The sequence below is a fragment of the Leucopleurus acutus genome (assembly GCF_964270905.1).
Source record: "Leucopleurus acutus genome assembly, chromosome: 5".
Classification (NCBI taxonomy): Eukaryota; Metazoa; Chordata; class Mammalia; order Artiodactyla; family Delphinidae; genus Leucopleurus; species Leucopleurus acutus.
This window is the reverse complement of record NC_139147.1, coordinates 73,187,498-73,210,044: the sequence shown is the minus strand read 5'-3', so window position 1 is coordinate 73,210,044 and position 22,547 is coordinate 73,187,498. Positions and strand designations below refer to the sequence as shown.

At 44.6% G+C, this 22,547-nt stretch overlaps 2 protein-coding genes across 2 annotated transcripts in view; both read right to left on the bottom strand.

Moving 5' to 3' along the window:
- The window catches only part of APOD (apolipoprotein D), an 83,049-nt gene that overhangs the window by 50,660 nt on the left and 9,842 nt on the right, over positions 1 to 22,547 (bottom strand). The window lies entirely within an intron of this gene.
- On the bottom strand, positions 13,394 to 14,065 carry LOC309961587 (small integral membrane protein 29-like; the record flags this gene model as incomplete). The annotated part of the gene is made up of 1 exon (XM_082839012.1): positions 13,394 to 14,065. Exon 1 carries the CDS (start codon positions 13,712 to 13,714, stop codon positions 13,394 to 13,396), a length of 321 nt encoding a protein of 106 aa, XP_082695138.1. The 5' UTR covers positions 13,715 to 14,065.

Genomic DNA, 22,547 nt, shown 5'->3' with positions numbered 1-22,547 from the left:
AGGCAACGGCCCTCTCTGGCCCCCCAACTCCTTGCTGTTGTGGAAAACGCTTCACGTGCGTGGCTAACACATGGTCAGGATGACTACTGCCGCCACCCTGAGTCTTAGGACAACCCACCTGGGACCAATTTTTGCATCAGAATTGTGAAGCCAAAAAGATTTATTTTTGAAAATGCTCCCAGTGTGTGCTTCACTGTAAAGTAGGCGTAATATCATTAGCTATTTCATGGGATTGTTATGAGGCTTAAATGAAATAATACATGTACAACGTTTAGTATAGCACCTGGCACATAGCAAGTACTTAATGAACATTAGTGATTAATACTTCTATTATCAGGGCATGAGACTAGGTTTGGGGGGAGACTGTTGTGTGTCTAGAATTATTACATTATTCTCAGTTAGAAATGGCTGGTCCAGATGGTCCCCTTTGTTTTTGTAAGGAAAGGCTGGGGGGAAATACCCTAACATGAGAGGGGTCTCTGTGTTTCCCCTAAGGCAAATGCCCCTAATCCAGGGGCACATGTATCACCAACCCCAAGGCTCTATCAGTTCCCTTGGGATAGCAGCCTGATCGGTCTGAGAACTAAGAAAGAACAAAGAGACATCCAGGAGAGCCTCTTGCCTCTGAAACAGAGGGACTCAGACACTGGCAGGTGGGATGACAGTCATGCCCTTCCCGCTGGTGGGGAAGAGAAACAATTGTCAGTGACAACCTTCTCCTTGAAAAGATTCATGACAAAAGATAAAGATTTCTGAGGCAGGGAAAAATGATTAGGTTCGAACTAACCATAACCCACCCACAGAGATGCAAATCCTATTTCGAGCAGGCAAGAGGTGGAAACAACAGGAAACAGAGGTATATTTTTTTCCCTGGCAACTGTATCAAATCTAAGCATTCTCTGCAGGCTTGATTGCCATGTAACCTTCAACTTTATAAACATGTTTTAAAAATAATAACTGTGGCCAGAATGAGAGTTTTGAAAAGCAGCAGCCAGCAGGTTGTAAGCCTAGGTTAAATCGTTTAAAGAGACTGAAAGTGGCCTGGGACAAGGATGGATAGCCCAGTTCCAAGGAAATGAGGCCTGGTTATCACGCTGATGTCATGCATAGGATCACTTATTTGAATGAATCATTTCATCATCAAATAATCATCTCACACTAACAGATCTTGGAAGAAAATGAAAAATGCAATCAATTGTAATAGAAAGCAAAAGAGAAGAAAGAAAATTTACTCTAGATTCTATCTCCTCCAAATTTAACTCATTTTCTGGGTTCCCCACATATAATCTTACTCAGTTAAGATTATGCAGTTAAATGGGTTAAACTCCTTTTTTTCCAGGCAAAGTCCTGGGAAAGGGGTCATTTGGGGGTTATGTTTATTTTGGTGCAGAACTGATTTAGCAGAGTGGTCATGCCTGGTGAATCCTTTCTGGGATCTGTCTGGTTGGGTGATGAAGCCAGAAAGCCATGAAGCCCTGGAGCAGAAGCGTGAACAGTGGCTGGAGGGCAGTGTGTGAGGGAGCTGACCTTAAACAGGTCTACCACTCAGGGGATTCCCAGAAATGAGTGGGGGTGGTGGGAGATGCTGGCGGGGTGGGCTGAGATCCTCAATCAGGTGGGTGTAGGTGACAGAAAATTAAAATGTGACTTTTATGTTACCATGACCTTCCTTGTAGCCACAGGCTGGAGCTTGGGGACATTTTGGCAATACGTAGAAGAAATCTTACTTATATCCACCAGCAAGGAGAACACATAAAAATTTCAGGGATATTTTGTCGTATTCCCTGACAGTTTAAAGATAAGTCAAGTCAAAGTCGAGAAGAGTGGAGTAACAGCCTGCTCTCAAGGATTCCCTCCCTCTGGCACAATCCAGTTTCTCAATGGTGGTGAAACACATCGAGGAAGGCACTCTCTTGGGGAAAAAAATTTTTTGGTTCTTGAGAGAGAAACAGAGAAGAAATATGACAACATGTACTCTTGGTAGACACTCAGAACCGTATATGAAGGGCTCTTTCTTTAGGAGTTAATTAAAAATAATAATAAACAGATGCCTTTTGATGGTTTTCGTGTTTCAAAATGTTGACTTGTTACATCCAAGGATCCTCCCTGTGTTCCGGAATAACAATTTCTCCCAAGAGAAGTAGCTTAATTCAGTTCTGCAGTGAGGTTAAGAAGCGGTTGGATTGGAAGAGTACTCCCTAAAGCACCCATCTGCCTTGTGTCCAGGCTTGTGGGAGAGACACATCTAAGTGAATTGCCACACTAAGTGAATCGTCCTCAAGACGCTCACACTCTAGCGGTAGAGAGAGCTAGTGCTCAGCTGGGTGAGTAAATTCACATGTACATTAAGCACTGGTTCTGCCACTACATAGACCTTCATTATGTGCCACAAATCAGCATGACTCGTAGCCCCTGAGGATGCCTGGCTTGGATGGTCTGTCGAGGGAGGACCTCTAGGTCACTTTACATGTGGGCAATGGATTGCGCTGTTCCTCCCAACGGGAAGAGGAGGGGCTGCCATGTGCCATATTTGTGGACCTGCCCGGCTCCCTCGGGCTTTATGTGGAAACATCTCCTATCTCTTCTCCAACTGAAGACACAAACGGCTGCACTTCACTTGGGACGCACAGAGCACAGGTGGTGCATAACCACCCCACCTGAGCTCTGCCATATGGTCTGGAGGAAGAATCACTTGGGGTGCTATAGCGCTCTACCGTATAGAGGCAGGCAGCTGACCTTTTGTCCATCCCGAAGCCTCAAGTCGAGGGCTGGTGGCTGTTAGTTTGGCACTGCCTCAGGGACTGAGGGGCTGCTCGCAGGGCCCAGAGGTACGCTCGCTTCTGTTCGTTTTCGGTTTGGGTTTTGTTTTGAGGCCCTTGCCGAGTTTAAAGTTTTTCAGCCCAGGCAGTTTTCTTTTCAGCTCTAGTAGCTCTCCAGTGAGAAGAGGCAGCCGGGGCAGTGAGGGAGTGCCGCTTTGGAGTAAGCAGGAGGGAGTTCTAGTCTGGTCCCAGCAAGGTATTTAACCTCCCTGAACCTCAGTTCCCAACTACTCACAGAAACAGCCCTGCCGGCTTCCAGCTAAAAACGGCTGTGACCAGAAAACTAAAGATTGTAGAATTGCCTTTTGGAAGCTACCCTCCCTTTTTACACAGAAAACTAGGTCTCTGGGAAAACCTTGGCCAAGAAGAGCACAAGGGGGAGAGAACCACAGGCAAGCCAGGCTGGGGGCCCTCCTGTGAGCCCTGGCCCGAGACGGCCTTTATGGGACACCGGGGTCTCCCTTACGCAGTGTCCATATCTGCAGAGAATAACAGGCCATTTAAAAGGGTGTGGGTAGCACTTTAAAATTCACACACACACTTTATCTCATGGGCTCTTCAGACTGCACGGGCTTTTGTTGCTCCTGGAAGTTTCATCTCTTGTGCAAAGTATTTCTACCCGGATTTGGTCTTTTCCTCACCTGCTCACACCTCACTGTTCAACCCAGCGCTGCATCTCCTCAGAGCTTCGTGGCTCAGCCTCCTCTTCAGGCCGGAACCGCGCCTTCCCACGTGGGACGCGTGCCGTCCAGGAACTGGCCCGGAATCAGGGCCACTGGGCCCGCCCACCAACGTGCAATTTAAGCAGAAGCTGGACCGTCTCCTTCCGCGTCAACTTGCCTGACGCTGGAGAAAGGCGACCTCTAGTGTTGGTTCTTGGAAGGGACGCAGCGGCTTTCCGCAACCGAGGTGAGGCTCCGGGGGCCAGCCCGGCAGTGAACCGAGAGGGGCAGAGTTTAACCGGACTTGTTAGAGAGATGAGGAGGAAGGACAGAGGGGATTCTTGAGCTCCAGGAAGCCCAACCGTGCACATTTGGCATCTGAGGCCTGCTCATTGTCCAAACACACCTGCCCCTCTTTTGTTAACACCCAAGACTCAGCCCACTCCTCACCCCTGACTCACCTGGCTGAAACAAGCTCACCTGCCTCTGCTACCAGACCAAACTTGGGTCAGCTCACCTGTGCACAGTAAAGCCTATCCACTGACACCTGGTTGTGGTGAAGGAAACTGCAGTGTTTATTGCAGGACACCAAGCATGGAGTCCAGGCTGCTTATGCTTAAAAGCCCCAAACTCCTCAAAAGCTTTTAGGGAAAGGTTTTTAAAGACAGGGTGAGGACGAGGGGTTGGGGGTGTGTGATTCGTGGACGTTCTTCTGATTGGTCGGTGGTGAGATAATTGAGAGTCAACATCATCAACCTCCTGATTCCAGTTGGTCTGGGGTCTACGTGCTTGTGGTCAGCATGCAGTTAACTTCTTCCACCTCGTGGGGGTTTTGGTAGCTGTCAAACAGCTCAAAGGATATGGCTCAGGATATTATCTATAGCCCTGAAGGAGGAACTAATGATCCTTGACTTTGTTTAATAGCTAAACTATTATTATTTTGTCTTGCTTGACTGTTTTCCTTTCTTTCTGCATTTTCTCACTTCTCTGATTAAATTTATTCTTTGGAATTTGGGGAAGGCCTAGGAGGCTAAGGTTTTTTTTACAGACAAGAGGCAGGCAGAGGACATGGCGGGGGGGGGGGGGGTCTGTTTGTGGAAGACCTGTTCAGTTACACTTCTGTGACTGGAGAAGGGGAAGGTGGAAAAGGCATCAAGCAATGTGTCTGGGTATGAACCAGGGCACCTGGTTGAACGCACCAATCCTCGGGTGGCCTCCATCTATGTCTCCATGGTCCTGCCATGACCAATCAGTCAGTCCTGTCTTCGGCAGGGGTTGTGGTGGGGAGTGTGTGAGCAGGCAAATACTGGGTGGCTTGCCCTTGTGAGGCAGTGGGACTGCCTGGTGACTGTGACTTTTCAGGGCTCCACCAACTTCATCAACACCACCCCATTCTTTGAGATGGAAAATCCACAATCTTCAGTAAAGTGCTACACTGTTCGGCTTAAAGCCCTCCTTCCCCCTTTCCCTTCTAAACAGACGACCTTGCTTAAGACCCTCTTATAAGGAATTGTAGAGCTGCCACTGGCCACAGGATGTGACGCCCATGGGGCTTAGGAGGCAGAGGCTTTAGGAAATGAAGGGTTTGGAGATGCTTGAAGGGAGAAGTGTCCATCCTCAGCACTACGCCCTCTCTCTTCCCAGTCTTGCAAGTATATTTAGAACCTATTAGTTGCTGTTTTTTCTTATGAGTTATAATCTATTTTCATTTTTATGTGACTTTATTGAGTTTAATGAGACCCCAAACTGCCACACTTACAAGGTCAAATTGAGTGTTTTTTGTATATAATTTTTGCCAAGTCTATTTCCAGCCATAGGTAGGGTGACCACCCATCCCAGTTTGCCTGAAACAGTCCTGGTTTACATCTGTCACCTGGGCATAATTATTCATCGTGTTCTCTTTCACTCCGCAAAGGGCCCCACTTAGATGGTGAATTACACTGTCACGCTAATCACAGATAATCTATGTAAGAAAACATTTAGGCATTAGGATTTAGAGGATGTGAGAGATAATGTTACCAGGAATTTGAGATTTAAATGGTTATTATAATCTTGGCATAATTAGCTCTAAGCTTTCTGGCAGCTGAAACAGAAGAAAAATATGAAGAGTTAGGAAGTTGATTCTGTCCTGTAAAATGATGCATATTATGTTTTTTGGAGGGACATATTTATCAGGCACTTAATTTTAGGAGGAATTTTTCACATAAATTGTTACAAAAGGGACACTGAGTAACATAAGGGACTGTGTCTTCCATGTTAGTTTTTGCAGAATTTTCTATGTGGCCATTTTTAATATTGGTCCTTAAAATTATTGTGCTTTTCCAATTCTCTTTGTGAAAAATGGGGAGGGAATAAAAATTATTTCACAGGGGTTAACTGAGATAATATGTATGCAAGTGCCAAGTAAACTATAAATATCAAAATACTGTCATTTTCTTTCTTATTACCTTGTTGAAAACCCTCCTTTTATTGATGGGGAAGCCAAGGCCCAGAGAGAGAGAAGTAATGTGGCTACTTAGTGACAAAACAGGGGTTAAGGTTCCTGTTTATCCCTCAGTGCTAATAAAATCTCACAGAGCTGTTCACCAAGACATTCTGAGATTCTGTCAGGCCACCAGTGTGGGCTGGAGGTGGGGTGGGAAGATGAGGCAGAAAGGCTTTGGACAGTAGTGGCCCAGATGGAGATGCTAGAAATGGTGTTTTAAGTCATCATCATAAAGAGATGTTATTAACCTAATTTTCTTTTAGCAAGACAGAAAGCTTCTCATGGTGATTGTTTGAGTCACTCTCAGGTGAAAGAATAACCATCTATTTTTTGCAAGTTAAAAAAAAAGTTGCTCCCAGTCTGGTTTCCAGGGGCACAGCCTTTTGGGACTAGTTCCAGCAGAGGGTTTTCCAGCATTATGGCACGACCTTCTCTTCAGCTTCTCCTCCTCCCAGCCAGTAAGTCTCAAAGTGTGGTCCCAGACCGGCAGCATCTCCATCACCCAGAAACATGTTAGATATGCAAGTTCTCAGGCCTAACCCCAGACCCACTGAATCAGAAACTGGGGGTGATTCTGTTGCACACTAAGGGTTGAGATCACTGCTCCAGGCTGTTCTTAGGGCCCTGTCTGGCTTCCTAGAGAGAAGAGAAACAAAATGTGGCAACCCTCCCCCTTGCTGCTCTCCCTACCCTGCAGGCAGGCTGTCCTTTCTAAACTCCTAGTAACAATTGGTTTTTCAGGTATGGCCCTCGCACTTGCTCAAAAATGAAGTTGCATGGCCTCTGTTTGATGGTTTGCCTAGCCAATACCAGCTCTGGATAATACACACTACCTTTACCAAGCATTTCACGTGTGCCAGATTTGACAGCACTATGATCTGATGGCCCAATTGCATTTTGTTTTAAAGAAAAAACACTTAAGTCTTCCGCCTCTGATATCTATGGCTGATTTCCAGTTGAGATAAATTAAAAAGGATCCCATTTATTTTTTTTAAAGGTTAATCAGGTCTCCAGGAAGTGAAAGCTATAGCCTTTTACTTTTCACTAGAACGTAGAATTCTGTAGAAACTGCTGTTCCCTTCCAAAAGAGCTTTTCACTTTTCCAAATGGGTCTCAGCAGAAATAGTCTGTCCTAACCTGAAAGAATATTGATTCACTTTTCAAGGCATAATGAGCCTAACAGTTTTACCTGCTCAGCCCACCACTGCAGCAGACCACTCTTATGGGTGGGGACTTATCTACGAGGAAAGAACCCTCAACCTTCCATGCTGAGGGCTTTTCTTGACTAGACGTAAACTGAAAAGGAACTGAAGAGGATTATGGTTGCATAGATCTCAAATTGCCCTCTGCCATGTAGTTCTTCCTAGTGAAACTTTCTGGACTACTCAAGGCACTCTTCCCCAAGCTTTGTTTTGTAGGCAGCACGCTGCCAGGAGAGTGGAAAATTTTTCTACTTGTGTGGCAGAGGAAAGCTGGAGGCTGGGAGGCTGGGGCTGAGTCCCTGCACTAGTAGGCAGGAGGGTACACCCCCGAGCCGACCTCCGCTCCTTGACCTGAGCAGTCAGCACAACCCCTCCGAGCTCTGGGCAAGCTGCCTTGACCAACAGCAAGGGGGAAAGACTCTTAAGAACAGGTAGTGTAACCGAGCAGGATCCTCTGGCACCTTCCTGAGACAGAACCCCCCACCCCATGTCCTCCTCCTGCTTCTTGTCTGTAGAAAACTTTAGCTTCCTAGGCCTTCCCTGAGTTCCAACGAGTAAATTTAATTGGAGAAATGAGAAAATACAAAAACAAAGGGAAACAGTCAAGGGAGACAAAATAATAGTTTAGCCATTAAACAAAGTCAAGGGCCTTTAGTTCCATCTCAAGGGCTATAGCTAATATCCTGAGCCATATCCTTTGAGCTGTTTGACAGCTACCAAAACCCCCATCAGGTGGAAGAAGTTAACCCTATGCTGACCACAAGCATGTAGACTCCAGACTGCTTGGAACCAGAAGGTTGATGATGTTGGCTCTCAATTACCTCACCACCAACCAATCAGAAGAATGTCCATGAGCTGCTCATGCACCTCCCAAACCCCCTTCCTCACCCTGTCTTTAAAAACCTTTCCCTGAAAGCCATGGGGGAGTTCAGGTCTTTTAAGCACTAGCTGTTTGGACTCCCTGCTTGGTGACCTGCAATAAACACTGCAGTTTCCTTCACCACAACCCGATGTCAGTAGATTGGCTTCACTGTGCATGGGCGAGCTGACCCAAGTTTGGCTTGGTAATGGGAGAGAGTAACAGATGGAGACAAGTAAACAGAATCAAGAACAGAAGTATCTTTCCTCCAGAACACTGGTTCTCAGCCTTGAGCTGACATTAGAATCACCTTGGGAAGCTTTTAGCATTTCTGACAACCAGGCCATACCCTAGACCAATTAAATTAGAGTCTCTAGGAGTGGTAACCAGGCAACAGCATTTTTTTTAAGGCTCCCTGGATGGTTCCAGTATGCAGCCAGGCTAGAGAGCCATCTTTCTAGCATTCACTTCCTCCGGTAACTGCTGCCTTCTCTCAGGGCATGGACCCCTTCTCATTTGTCTTGCTTGTATTTCTTCATTCTTCTGGCCTTGAGGACCATGATGTCCAGTCAGGGACATCTTATGCTAAGTGAAAGTTTAATCTGAATTTCTTTTGCTTGGACCCCTTGTTTCCCTTTGGATCTTTTATCTTTTTCAAACAGAGTTGAGTCCCAGTAGAAATGATTGGTTTCAAGATTCAGGAATGAGACATAAAGACAGATTTATCATTCGATGTTGGACTTCTGGTCACTTCTGGTTGAGTATGATGAACAAATGAGCCTCTCCATAATGAGACATTGCTTCATGGTAGTAGTTGAAGAAAAGGAGAGCCTCAACAACAGAATAGACTCTTAATGTTTTGCTAGACAAATATAGTTTTTGTTTTCAAAGGTATGTCACCAGAGACCCTCCAAACAGCCATGTTAAAGTTTGCCAATTTATGACCACACGATTTACCTCTCTCTCTCCTGCCAGGCATGATGGAGTCTTATCTCTTTTACAGGTCCTCTCCTCCCTTACTGACTACAAAAACATTCTTGGAAAGGGTCTTGGGTTGACTTTGTATGCAAAATAAAGCCTGTGATTTTGGACACTTAAGGAACCTGGGTGTGGCGGTCACCAGTTTTTGTCTAACGAACCCTCCCCTCCTTCTTCCTTGCCATGCAGCTCTTCTAAACAATAAAACCTTTTAAAAATTCTGAAACAGGTTCCCATACTCCCTCCCCCACCTCCCGATCCTTCCCAACACACTGATTCGCCATACTTCTGTCAGGATCTGGAGCACCATGGACCATGAGAAAAGGAGAAATACACTACAGATGGTGAACCAAGTAAGCATATGGTGTTCTCTGCCCCTCTCCTTTACTCCCCTCTGCTGCCTGGGGATGCCTTGGCTAAGTACCATCCTCAAGCTGTTTTCAATGAAAAAATGCTGTGATATTAGAGAGAGCGACTGAACTTTGAAACTGTTAAATGTCTATTTAGCTTTTATGTTACCCTTCCTAACGTTTTATATCTTTCCATGAAAGTTGGGTTTTCTGCTTTCATCCCTAGGCTAGATGGACTTGCCCTGGGAACTCCCCAGGGCAAGGGCCAGGAAGAAAACCTCTCCTCTTCTCAGAACAGGTGAATTCACGAAGATCCTGGCCTCAGCCCAATTTCCCCAGAAAAAGGAGCCTGAGGCAAAGCTTGCATGCTAAATCTCTACTGGGGAAAGGTGCTGAGTTCCAAGGAAGTAAGAATAAGGGGAAAAGGGAAGTGAGGAGACAATGGAAATACAAGGTAGCTCATTACCAAATGGGCCTCAGCTTCTTCTTTTTTTTCAAAAATTTATTTATTTATTTTTGACTACGTTGGGTCTTCGTTGCTGCGTATGGGCTTTCTCTAGTTGTGGCGAGCGGGGGCTACTCTTCGTTGCGTTGTGCAGGCCTCTCTTGTTGTGGAGCACGGGCTCTAGGTGCATGGGCTTCAGTAGTTGTGGAACACGGGCTTACTTGCTCCGCGACATGTGGGATCTTCCCAGACCAGGGGTCGAACCCATGTCCCCTGCATTGGCAGGCAGATTCTTAACCACTGTACCACCAAGGAAGTCCGGGGCCTCAGCTTCTTAAGCAAACACAGCTGGTTACTTAGGAAACAGTGCTTGATCCAGGGGGCTGGGATATAAGACCGGCTAAGCAAGAGCTGACTTGGGGGCACTTTCTCAGGATGATGGGTTTAACATCCTGGCAAAGGACCCCAAGGGATGAGGCAGGCTGTAGGGTGGCTCCTAGAAGCCTGGAGACAGTGATAGCCAATGCTGAGTGCTGCAGTGGACACACCTGAGTCGCCCCAGCAGATGTTAGTGAGGGAATAAAAAGGCTGAGGAAAGTGGGCACCTGGAATGGATATATAATATGAAGGCAGGCAATCCACAAGGGGAGTATGTTCCACGGAGGTTTCTGTTGGAGCAGGAAGGTGGAGGGAAATATAATTTTAATCTCATTTGACTAGTAATTTTTATTTTCTAAATTTTCTAGAATAAACTGTCATATTAAAGCGAGCAAATCATCAAGAGTTCCTCCCTTGGTGAGTTTTCCCAGAGGCATAGTGCAGCTTCCTCAAGAGCATGGCCCACCTTTAGGAGTTGAGTGTTCCAAAACCAAAGGAATGAAACTCAGGAACAGTCAGCTCTTTGGAGAGGAGGTGTCATGTGGCGGGAGAGGGGACAGGCCCGACATCAATTCAGCAAACGTGCCTGTGGTACAGAGATTAATCCAATCTGGTCCCTGCGGTCCAGGAGCTCCCAAATCAATAATCAAGAGCTAGCCATGGAGGACTTCATGCCTGGGTAGAGATCATCTCTTTGGGCCTCTCTCAGAATTGTGGGTGTTGATGTTTACTTAGTGCTGGGAAGCGTTGACTTTAAGTTGTTTTCCTAGTAACAGAAAAGCCCTCTGACCCACTGCCCACGTCAATGAGACTAGGCCAGGTCAGGGCCAGAGTTTGTTCCTAAACCTGCAGGACCTTGTGCGTGAACCAGGGGCTGCTGACCCATTGCTGCCCAGCTGGCAGACTTCTAGGGAAATCTACAAAGGAAGCACCTATGTGACATATTTTCTCCAGGGTTTCTGTAGGGTTCCTGCCACCTTAGAAATGAAGAAGGAGAAAAAACTGGCAGCAAATGGCTGAACAAAAATTCCACTGAACTGGAGAGAAGATTCTTGGTTGTGTTGCCCAGTGCCTACACACTGCCTGCATGTGACGGATTCTCAGTTGCTGTCACTGATTGAGGCAAGGTTGTTATTGGATGCATCTGGGAAATTTTAGAGTACCGTTTTTGTTATTGTTTTAATTATGAAAGTTCTAAATGCACTGACAACAAAGTCAGACAGACAGAGGTGTAAAAACTGGCCCCCATCAATCCCTGCCCTTCTAATCGGAGGTAGTTACTTGTAATAGTTTCTTGTAATTCCTTCTGGAAAAATTTTTAACGAATGTAAGCATAACACACACACAGTTGGTCATGCTACATAAATATTAATTTGCTTTTCTCACTTAAAAATATATATTGAAGATCTTTCGCACCAGCCTAACCTATTTAATGGCTGCAGAATATATTTCAGTGCATGAATGTACCATAATTTAGTTACCCATTTGCTGTTAGATATTTATATTGTTTGCAGCCTTTTGATTTTATAGTGTTATAGTGAACATAATTGTGCATACGCCATTGGGCACTTCTACAAATAACTCTAGATGATTCATGACTAGAAATGGAACGGCCAGGTTGAATTTTAGAGGATACTGCCAAATTGCTCTCTCCCTCAAATTTATCTGAAACAACTATTGTATGAATCTGCCTATTTCCCTGTATCTAGCACCTCCCTAGGACCAGGGCCAGAGGATCCCTGCCATGGGCCCCAAGCTATAGAAAGCTCCATTCTGGCTCTCCTCTGGTGGTGACCTTCGCACAGGGCATGGGCTCTTTTGGGTCAAGGGGGTGTGCCCACCTAAAGCCTGCACCCCCCACCCCCTTCTTGACCATGCTCTGGGTATCTGAGACCCTAGAATTTCTTTCCCAAAGAGCCCTAAGCCTACCTCTGGGGACTGCATAGGCTCTTCCCAGATCCATCTTCCAGAATGCATATGGCTGATACACTCATCCTTAGGCCCTAAGGTGGCCAAGGGGTAACCATATATGGAGTGTAGAGGGAGCTTGGATGTGTGGGCTGGATGTACACACACACACACACACAGCGTAAGGCATCTCACAGTGGAGGATGGAGCTGGGGTGGGAAAAGAAGGGGCAGCTATGAACTAGGGGCTGGGTACCATCTTTGGTGCAGAAGTCTGAGGAGTGTAAGAAGTCTAAACTTGAACCTGGCCTTTCAGATTATGAATGAGATATATTAGTTAAGGTAAGAGAAAAAAAATATTTGATGGTTTACTTGTAGTTTGTTTGTTGCATTTGTATTGTTGCTTTAACCCTGCAAATGTTAAGGGTGGGTCACTTCCAAGTTTTTAATCTCTGCTAAGCTTTTGGGGTGGGGCAGGGGGGAATGGTATATGCGATGGGCATGTCTTTAAAATTAGTAATGATGAGCACATTTACATGTTTCTCAGGCATTTTTCTCTGTGAACTACCGTTTTATATCTTTGCTCCTTTCTTCTTTTTTCTTTTCTTTCTCTCTTCCTTTTTCTTTCTATCTTTATCTTATTTATTTGTAAATGTTCTCTTGTGTATTAAGGTAATTAGCTCTTTGTTACCTGTGCTGCATATGTGTTCTCTCTTTTTGTCATTTATCTTTTGATTTTGTTTAGGGTATTTTTTCTTTGCCAGTGTTTAAACATTTTCTGCTTTCATATGTATCTATCATTTTTCTTCTTTTCTCCTCTTTCTTTTTAATGGCTGTTGTTTACATGTTATTTATATGTTTTTCCAAAACCTATCTTACTCTAAGATCTTCTTTTCCACAAAATGCTTTATTTACAAAACATATATACTGAATATTATACATCAGGCCCTATCACCATGGAAACGACTCCAAAGCAAAGGCAGGGAGGGCTAGCGAAAGTGATGCCCGTAGAAAGGGCAGAGCTCTGTCTCTTGGCCAGCCTTCCACTTCAGAAGGAAAACTTCCCATTAGCGCCTGGGAGCGTGTGGTGGGCTTAAAGCCCACAAAGATTGAAGGCCTAGAGGGGAGTGAGGTGAAGGTGGGGACTGGTTGCTCTGCTGGGGCTTATGAAACAGATGCTGCTGGGAACGGGTGGGAGGAGGAATGGACACCCAGAATCCGGCAGGGGACGCTGGATGAGTGCAAGCTGGAGGGGGAAGCAGCAGCTCACAGGGTCTTGGGCGCTTCAGGCCCAGAAAGTTCTGAAGATCAGGGTAAGGGGGTCAGGTCGTGTGTTGACACCAGCAAGAGCATTTGCTTGAGCTGGTAGCCACTCTGCCAGCCGTGTACCACCTTTCCCACGCCAGAGAGGAGCTCCTGCTCAACCTTGTGTAGCTTCTTAGCAGGGCTGTAGCTGCACACGGGGAGCAGGTGATGATGAAGCCGATCCACCTGCTTTTTCTTCTGGCCGTACATTACCACAGCCCTTACTGCCCCAACCAGGGTGATAAGGAAGAAAGGCTCCCACACACGGCCCCCCATGGAGTCACTGTTGACCTGGGGAGGCATTGGGACTGCGGTGTTACTCATGACATCAGCAGCCAGAGGACTGGGTAGTCAGCGTGGGAAATAGTGCCTCGGGAGGGCGCCCCCACTGGGCTCCCTTCCGCCACTGCAGCCCCAACAAGAATGCCCTGGGTTGGCTCCTGGACCTAAGATAAACAAAACAAAAAACTACATATGCTTTTCCCCCCAGCAAATTTGGACACATACACTGCCTCCTGAGCCAGTCAAAGATCAGCTTCAGAGAGAAGAGATGGAAGGCAGAACAGAAAAAAATATTTGAAGAAATAATGGCCAAATTTTTCCCAAATTTGATAAAAACTATAAACTCACAGATCCAATAAGTTCAATCAACTCCAAAGCATAAGAAACATGAAGAAAACTACACCAAGGAACATCATAATCAAATTGCTCAAAATCAATGATAAAGAGAAAATCTTAAAAGTGGCCAAAGGGAGAATGAATACAGGATGACAGCAGATTTCCCACCGAAAAAAAATGCAAGCAAGACAGCAGGGGAGCATCTTTAAAGCACTGCATGAAAAAAAATCAAACCTGTTAACTAGAATTCCATAACCAGCACAAGTATCCTTCTAACCAGTAAAGGTTTTGTTTTCAGACATACGAAAGCTTCAGGAATTCATTACCAGCGGACCTGCACTACAGGAAAGGTTAAAAGAGGTCCTTTAGGCAGAAGGAAAATGATACCAGGTGGAAATACGGATCGACACAGAGAAATGAAGAGCAGCCACATGGGTAAATATTGAAAATCTTTTTCCTTATTATCTAAATCTCTTTAAAAGACAATCGAACGTTTAAATAAAAATAAGAACAATGCAGTGTAGGTTTTACAGCGTATGTAGAGGAAAATGTAAATAACACAGCAGAAAGTTCAGGAGGGGAGAAATTAAAATAGACTACTGTATGGTTCTTATATGTGTATTATATCACTTGAAGGTAAATCGTGCTAAGTTAAAGATATACACTATCAACCTTAAAGCAGCCTCTCCTTAGCCTTTCAGTTTACTTTCTACAAACTAGGCACGTTAATTTAGTGATCACCTATTTTTACTTGGAAAAAAAAAAAAGAACTTTTGTAAACAGGTAAATGTAATGTTTGAGCTATCTTCCCACCAACTTGCACTGTCATTGGGGTCATCGATACAGTCCTGTAACAGCTAACTCACAATGTAAAGGCAGTGTTTATTTACTGACATCAGGAACTAAAAATGGGCAACTCATTTTGCTTCAGGTTTAATTCTTTTTATCTCCTTGTTTCTCTTGTTTTTTTTCTGTCTGTTTTTCCCACATAGGGGATTACAGAATCTCAGCCCTCTGGGAGATTAGTGGCTTCCAGTAGGTGAAGTGTTGGCTCAGGTGTCTGAGTTCTATTTGTGGGGTTGGAGAGACCCTGGAGGCAGGAACAGCCTGAAAGTCATGGGTGAAGGTAGAAGGTCCCAGGGAACAGACCAGGTGGTGTGAACTGCTCACTGGGGCTAACGGCAGAACAGCCAGACATATCAGGCTGAAGATTTAATTGTGGTTTGGATTCTCACTAATATGCCTCCTGCTGTTGTCAAGATCACCAATGATCTCCATGTGTTACATTCAGCAGTCAACTCCCAGCCTCGTGTTTTGACCTATCAGCAGCCTTGGAAGGCTGATCGCTTCTGCCTCTTTAACATATTTCGTTCACCTGGCTTCCGGGGGATCGCTCTTTCCTGGCTCTTCTCCTACCTCCTGCCTGCTCTTTCTTCGTCTCCTCTGCCGGTTCCTTCTCTCCTCCCTGACTTTTAAATATCAGAGGGTCTCAGGGTTCAAATCTAGGGCCACTTCTTTTCTCTATCCACATTCACTCCCTTAGTGATCTAACCCAGCTTCAGGAATTTATTTTTTCCAGCCCAGATTTCTTCCAGACTGCATTCCACCCTCCACCTCTCCCTTTGGGTATGTAAGCATCTCGATATTCACATGTTCAAAACTGAACTCTAATCTTCCACTTAAAATCTGCTCTCAAATTTCCCCCCTCATCTCAGTTAATGAAACTACATCCTTCCAGTTATTCGGGACAAAATCCTCAGTCATCTTTGACATCTTTCTCTCTCTTACCTTTACATCCCATCTGGTAGCAAATCCTGCAGACTTTATCTTCAAAACATTCAGGACCAAGCCACTCCTCACACCTCTGCCACTACCAGCCTGGTCCGAGCCGCCATCATCTCTCTCCTAAATCATTCCAACTGGCTCCTAACTGGTCTCCCTGCTTCCATCCTTGACGGACTTCAGTCTATTCTCAAATGGCAATCAGGAATTCTTTCAAAATCCAGGATAAGTCATGTTACTCCTCTTCTCAAAATCTTCCAGTGGCTCGTATCCCACCCAAAAAAGCCAAAGTCCAACGTCCCCTGTAATCTGGCCCCAGCTCCCTCTGACTGCAACCCCACCCCCTTCTCTTCCTCTCATTGGCTCTGCTCCAGCTACCCCGGCCTCCTCGACCTCCCTGTGTGCCCCGAACTCACTGCACATGCTCACGCCTCTCTTGCCCTTGCTGTTCTCTCTGTGCAGTTGCTATTCCCCCAGCAAGGCAGAGTTACTCTTGAGCTAATGGAGTGGAAGCTTCCCGCCCTTCACTTCCACAGGCCTCTCTAAGGCCCGCACCTACTTTTATACTGATAATTTTATTAAAAAGGGTCTCAAAATTGTATAAACATCAGGTCCACAAACCTTGGATCTACTCCTGTTCCCCAGACATCTGCATGGATTGCTACTTTACCTACCTCAAGTCTTCGTTCAAATATCACCTTTGGAATGAAACTATTTAAATTGTACCTCCCTTTCTTCCTGTCTGGCAACTACCCATCCTCTTTTCCTACTTTATGTTTTTCCTTAGCACTTATCACCCTTGGCAATGCTAAAATTTGTTTATCTTGTTTATTATCTGTGTCCCTCACTAGGATTTAAGCTCCATGAGAGCAGGGATTTTTATGTGCTTTGCTCCCAGGCATATCCCTGGTGCCTAGAGCAAATGGTAGCACTCAGAAATTTTTTCTGTTGAATGAGTAAAGCTCAATTTTTGGAGTGAGGGGGTGGAATAAGCTAATTTGTATTTGTGGACTCAAAAAGAAAGGCGGCAGCACCCTGGAAGGAGGACAGAGGTAGGAGGAATGGAAAGACAGGTGGCTCTGCATTCATCCAGGGCCTGACCCTACCAGGTTGGTGTTTGGTCTGGATGTGCTGAGGCCAATAGGGTGTGGATATTCTGTGAGGGGCAGATACCTAAAGGCAGGAAGAGGTTTGAGGGCCCATTTCTGCTCCATTGCCTCTAAGGCACCTCCCCATGGAAAGATGCTCCACTTCTGAGTCCCTCTGCTTCAGAGACTTCTCCCATGATAAGAAGTTCCTCTTCCCCAGTAATGCCCCAGGGGCACTTGCTAGCCCCAGGGGATCACTAAACACCTAAAAGGAATGGGGTTGAATGGAAGAAAAGATAAAGAAAGGGTGTCAACATTAGATATAAAGGATAGGTAAGATTATCCTGAAGACAGGAAAATAAGACACAGAGGGGAAGTCCAAGACAGGTCAGAGTGGACTTGGTCATGGGTCAAGGTGCATGGCCCTGGACAAATGCCATGAACCGTGCAAGAGTGCTCAGGGCTCAGCAGAGAGTGGTACAGGCTGTGTGGTGCAGGAGCCAGGAGGCTTGGTGGTGGCAGGAAGCACAGGTGCATCTTGCAGGAGATGCCAAGGCCTAAATGTCCTGCCAGTTGTCCCTACCACCAAGGACCCATCATCAGCTGACCTGTATCTTTGAGAAGATCACTGCCATAAGGCAAATAAGGCAGTCATTTGGCCTGGGTCTGAATCGCTGGCAGAGTCTTACTGATATTTGAGGGAGTATTTATTTACCTAAAATGTTCAGGGATACACTGTTGGATGATAATATTTAATTAACCATCAACTCAACATACAGCTTAATTCTTTCTCAGTTAAGTAGAGAGCTCCACCTCTAGCCAGTTTGGTTCATTGCAGTTTCTCATAAGTGCTGGAACCACTGTTGGGAAGGGTGCTGGACTCTTTCCTGGCTCTCGGGCTTGTGTGCCCTGAATCACAGGTCTTGGGAGCTTAAAAGGGCAGTGAAGGAGTCAGGAGGGCATCACACTGGATAAAAATGTGGGAACATTGGAGAGCTCTAAGCAATCTTCAGTACTACCCAAGCCTGCCTTATCATTCTATTATGCAGAGATGGAGGTCCAGGGAGGAGAGGTTGTAAAGTCACATGGCAAGATAGTGGTAGAAACTGGATGCTGGTGTTTTGACTGTAAGGTGTTCAGACCTGCTACCTTGCTAATTTCTTATAAAATTGGAGTTCCGGGACTTCCCTGGTTGTCCAGTGGTTAAGAATCCGAGTTCCAATGCCAGGAACGCGGGTTCAATCCCTGGTTGGGGAACTAAGATCCCACATGCCGTGGAGCAACTAAGCCGTGTGCCACAACTACTGAGCTTGCACACCTCAACTAGAGAGCCCACATGCTGCAAACTACAGAGCCCACGTGCTCTGGAACCCGTGCGCCACAAATAAAGAGCCCAGGGCCCTGGAGCCCGAGCGCCACAACTAGAGAGAAACCCAGGCACCACAAGGAAGAGCCCGCGGGACGCAACGAAGATCCCACATGCTGCAACTAAGACCTGACACAGCCAAAAATAAATAAATAAATAAATGCTCTTTAAAAAAAAAGCAGGCTTAAAAAAAATTTCAGTGGATTCGTGATATACACATTGTTCTGTACCCTGATCTTTTTCATACTACAATATATCCTGGATCTCTTTCCTTGTCTTTACATATACTTGATGTCAGTCTTTTTAATGGTTGCACAGTGTTCCATGGTGGAAAATCATAGTAGTAAGTGCTTGTTTGGTTGTAAGTGACTGAATGCCAGCCGGAATTAGTTTAAGCAAGAAAGAGAATTGAGCATAATACCAGCATGTCTCCGGAAATACATGAGAAAGAGAGACAACTGGAGACAGGGCAGGACTCTCTCACCTTCTCTGTTTTTAGGTCTTCTCTGTGTTTCAGCGTCACTACTCTGTTCATACTTCCTGTGGCCCAACCAGTGTATTTGTTGGGTTCACGGGGCAGAAATGCAGCTTCTGGGAGAACTCCCCAACTACCTCCTGAGGTTAATATTTTACATCTTTAGACTGGCTCTCCTTCTTACTTCCAGTTCCAAAATTTCAGAGAAGGGCTCCGATTGGCCTGCCATGGATCAGGTGAACACCATAAATCAATCAGCTGTGGCCAGGAAAGCAGACTTGTTCTAGCAAGAATCATGTTTCAGGGGATGGAGAAGGCCAGGACATGAGGAAGCATGATCCCGGAAAAGCAGCCATTGTGGGTAGACAATATTTTGGGAATAGGTGGACCATAATTTATTTAAAATTCCATTATTAGGTTATTTCCCATTTTTGTTTTTCTGTTACAAATAATGTTGCATCAAATACTCATGTACGCACATCTTTGTGAAGTATGTTAGTGTTTTTGTAGAATAGAGTCCTAGAATGGAACTGCTGAGTCAAGGGGCATCATGCATGCTGCCAAATTATTTTCAAAAATGATTGCAACTTTCATACCTGCTAGCAGTGTGTGAGGGTGCTGCCTCCATGTGTCTTTCCAATCTTTTAATTTTCACCAATGTGATTGATTAAAAATATATTTATTTTTGACTTGTATTTTAAATATTGATTATCATACCTGAGTATATATTCTTATGTTTATTAGCCATTTGATTTTCTTTATTGTGATTTATTTACCCTTTGTGTATTTTTTCAACAAGATTATTTATCTTTTTCTTGTTCATATGTAGGAGCACTTTATATGTTGTGGATTTTTAGCCCTTATCTGTTATATATGTTGCAAGTGTTTTCTCTAAGCCAGTGATTTGAATGGTGGCTATCCTTGTATAAAAGTTTAAATTTTTAAGTTTCTAATCTTTTAGTCTTTTCCTTTATGTCTCCTGGGCAACATGTTGGGGTTAGGAAATCCTTTTCCAACCTCAAGATTATAGAAATAGTCTCATATTTCCTTCCAGCATTTTTATATTTCAGTTTTCATTTTTAGATATTTAATCTACTTTCATTTTTATGTGTGTGGTATATACATACATAATTGTCCCTATACCATTAAATAATTCATCTTTTTTGATTGACAGTGCTACTCTTATTGTATATTAAACTTCCATTAATTTGTGGTTCTGTTTCTGGACTGCTTATTTGTTCCATTAATCTGCTTTTTCAATTCATGCATCAGCACCATACTTTCCTAACCAGCTTAGCTTTGTAGTATGTTCTGATCTTATGAGGCATTTTTCAAAATTTTCCTGATTAATTCAGAATCAGTTGGTCAAGTTCTCCCTCCCCGCCTCTGCCTTCCCCTGAACCAAAACAGTATTGAATTCTAGATAAATGTGGGGGAAAGAGTCATCTTTATGATATTGCCTTCCTAACTGGAAACATGGTTTGTCCCCTCATTTTTCTGTCCATCTTTCATCATTCTCAGTAAAGACATACGGTTGTTTTTTTTTTTTTATAAAGACTTTGCATTTTCCTGTTGTCTACAAGTAATCATAGTTTTTATTGTATTGTGATTCTCAGTATTTTTTTTTAACATTACATTTTCTAAATGGGAAAGCTTTTAATTTTCTTCCTATATTTGTCTTATATTCAGCCAAGTTACTGAACCTGTTATTATTTTCATAATATCCTAAATATTCTAGATTAATAATTATAGTGCCTGGAGTAATGGTAGTTTTGACTCCTTTTATTTAAATTTTTTCTTTTTCTTGCCTTTCAGCCTCACCTTTGAGGTATCTGGACGTGGTTTCTCTCTTTGGGACATGATGCTGAGACTCTGCCTTTCAGCTGCAACCCCTCAAGCATGGGTGGAGTTCTATTATTATTTGTGTGTGGAGGGGGGGGACTCATCCCCTGAGTCAGCCTCTACTTATCAGAATACACCCTCTCTGCAAGCATGGCTTTCACCCTTCTCTGTTGTGGCTGCCGCAGCCTCACATCATGCAGGAAAATGAGCATGCAAGTAAAAACCTCTAAGGATGACCTGGTTTTCCTGAAGGCCAGTAAACAAATGGGCCGCATCACAGCTCACTTCTTTTCACACTGCCAGTTCTGCCTTTCCTTCTAGCTTGGTCAAAACTGGAAGGCTGGGCTGTTCCATCTGCTGTTCTTTTGTTTCCAGCTCACCCCATATGCCTTTGTGCATCCTCTCATGTCCCGTGCTTTCCTTGGCTCTTCTCTAATTGACCCACTAGGACCCCAACATGTGTCTTCCTTCCTGCACCACCCCAGACTCGATCCAGTGATGGGAGAGAAGAACTAGCATGCTGGGGCCAGTAAACTGAATTCCTCCTGCATATGAGGCTGGCTGTGGAACCTGGTGAAATGGGAGGGATGAAGAAGCAAGGACAGAAACACTTGGTCTGCCTCAAGTAGTCTCCAGCTATGAGGAAACATTGTACTAGGATCACCCAGAGATACCCCAGCTGGCCAGGGTCCCCTGAAAAAAGACATGTTGCTGCGTTAGTTGTGTAACCTTAAGAACACACCTATCATCACCCAGCCAATCTTCCATGAATCAGAGGGATGCTGCAAACACCATGAAATTCAAGAATGAAGCTTCCTAGTGTCCACTTCCTCACCCTGCCCCCAGCCATTCTTCAGCCTCACCTCTTCAGACTCTCTTTTTTTCAATTTTTTTTAAAAAATTGAAGTATAGTTGATTTAGAGTGTTGTTAGTTTCTGGTGTACAACAAAGTGATTCGGTTAGTGATTCAGTTCTATTCTTTTTCAGATTCTTTTCCATTTAGGTTATTACTATATTGAATATAGTTCCCTGTGCTATACAGTAGGATCTTGTTTTTTTTAATTTATTTTATATAAAGTAGTGTTTGTCTGTTTATCCCAAGCTTCTAATTTATCCCTCCCTGTTCCCTTTCCACTCTGGTAACAATAAGTTTGTTTTCTATGTCTGTGAGTCTGCTTCTGTTTTGTAAATAAGTTCATTTGTATCATTTTTCAGATTCCACATATAAGTGATATCATATGATATTTGTTTTTCTCTGTCTGACTTACTTCCCTTAGTATGATAATCTCTAGGTCCAGCCATGTTACTGCAAATGGCATTATTTCATTCCTTTTATGGCTGAGTAGTATTCCATATTGTGTGTGCGTGTGTTTGTGCGTGTATCACATCTTCTTTATCCATTCATTTGTCGATAGACATTTAGGTTGCTTCCATGTCTTGGCTTTTGTGAATCGTGATGCTATGAACATTGTGGTGCATGTATTTTTTGAATTAGCAGACTCTCTTCATTTCTACAAGCTCCTCCTCCAAACGTTTGGCCACTGGCTTGGGTCACAGCTTACTTCCTGTCCAATTCTGTATCCCCATCCTGAGTCAGGGCCTTTCGAAGTGATCTGCCTTTGGGCATATCCCAAGGCCCCTAGGAGCTGCCCTAGAGGGCAGTCTGATAGCCAGTACCTGACAACCTGGTCCTTCTCTGACTTCTCCCACAGTCTCCTGCAGCACCGGCCACAGGTGGCTGGACCAAGCAGGCTGGATGTGAGGGGTGAAGGGGAGGACATCTGGGGGAATCTCGGGTTTTTGGCCTGGGTGACTGGGAAGGAGAGAGAAGGGAGAGGAAAGAATGTGAGGGGCTGAAGGAAACACGTCTGAGGAAACACCTCTGAGGAAAATGGCTAACGACAGAACTGTAGAAAATAGTGAAAGAAGAGGAATCCCACGAAAAGTAATTGTGCTCCTTTTTATTTGAGATTTTCTCTTTTTTCC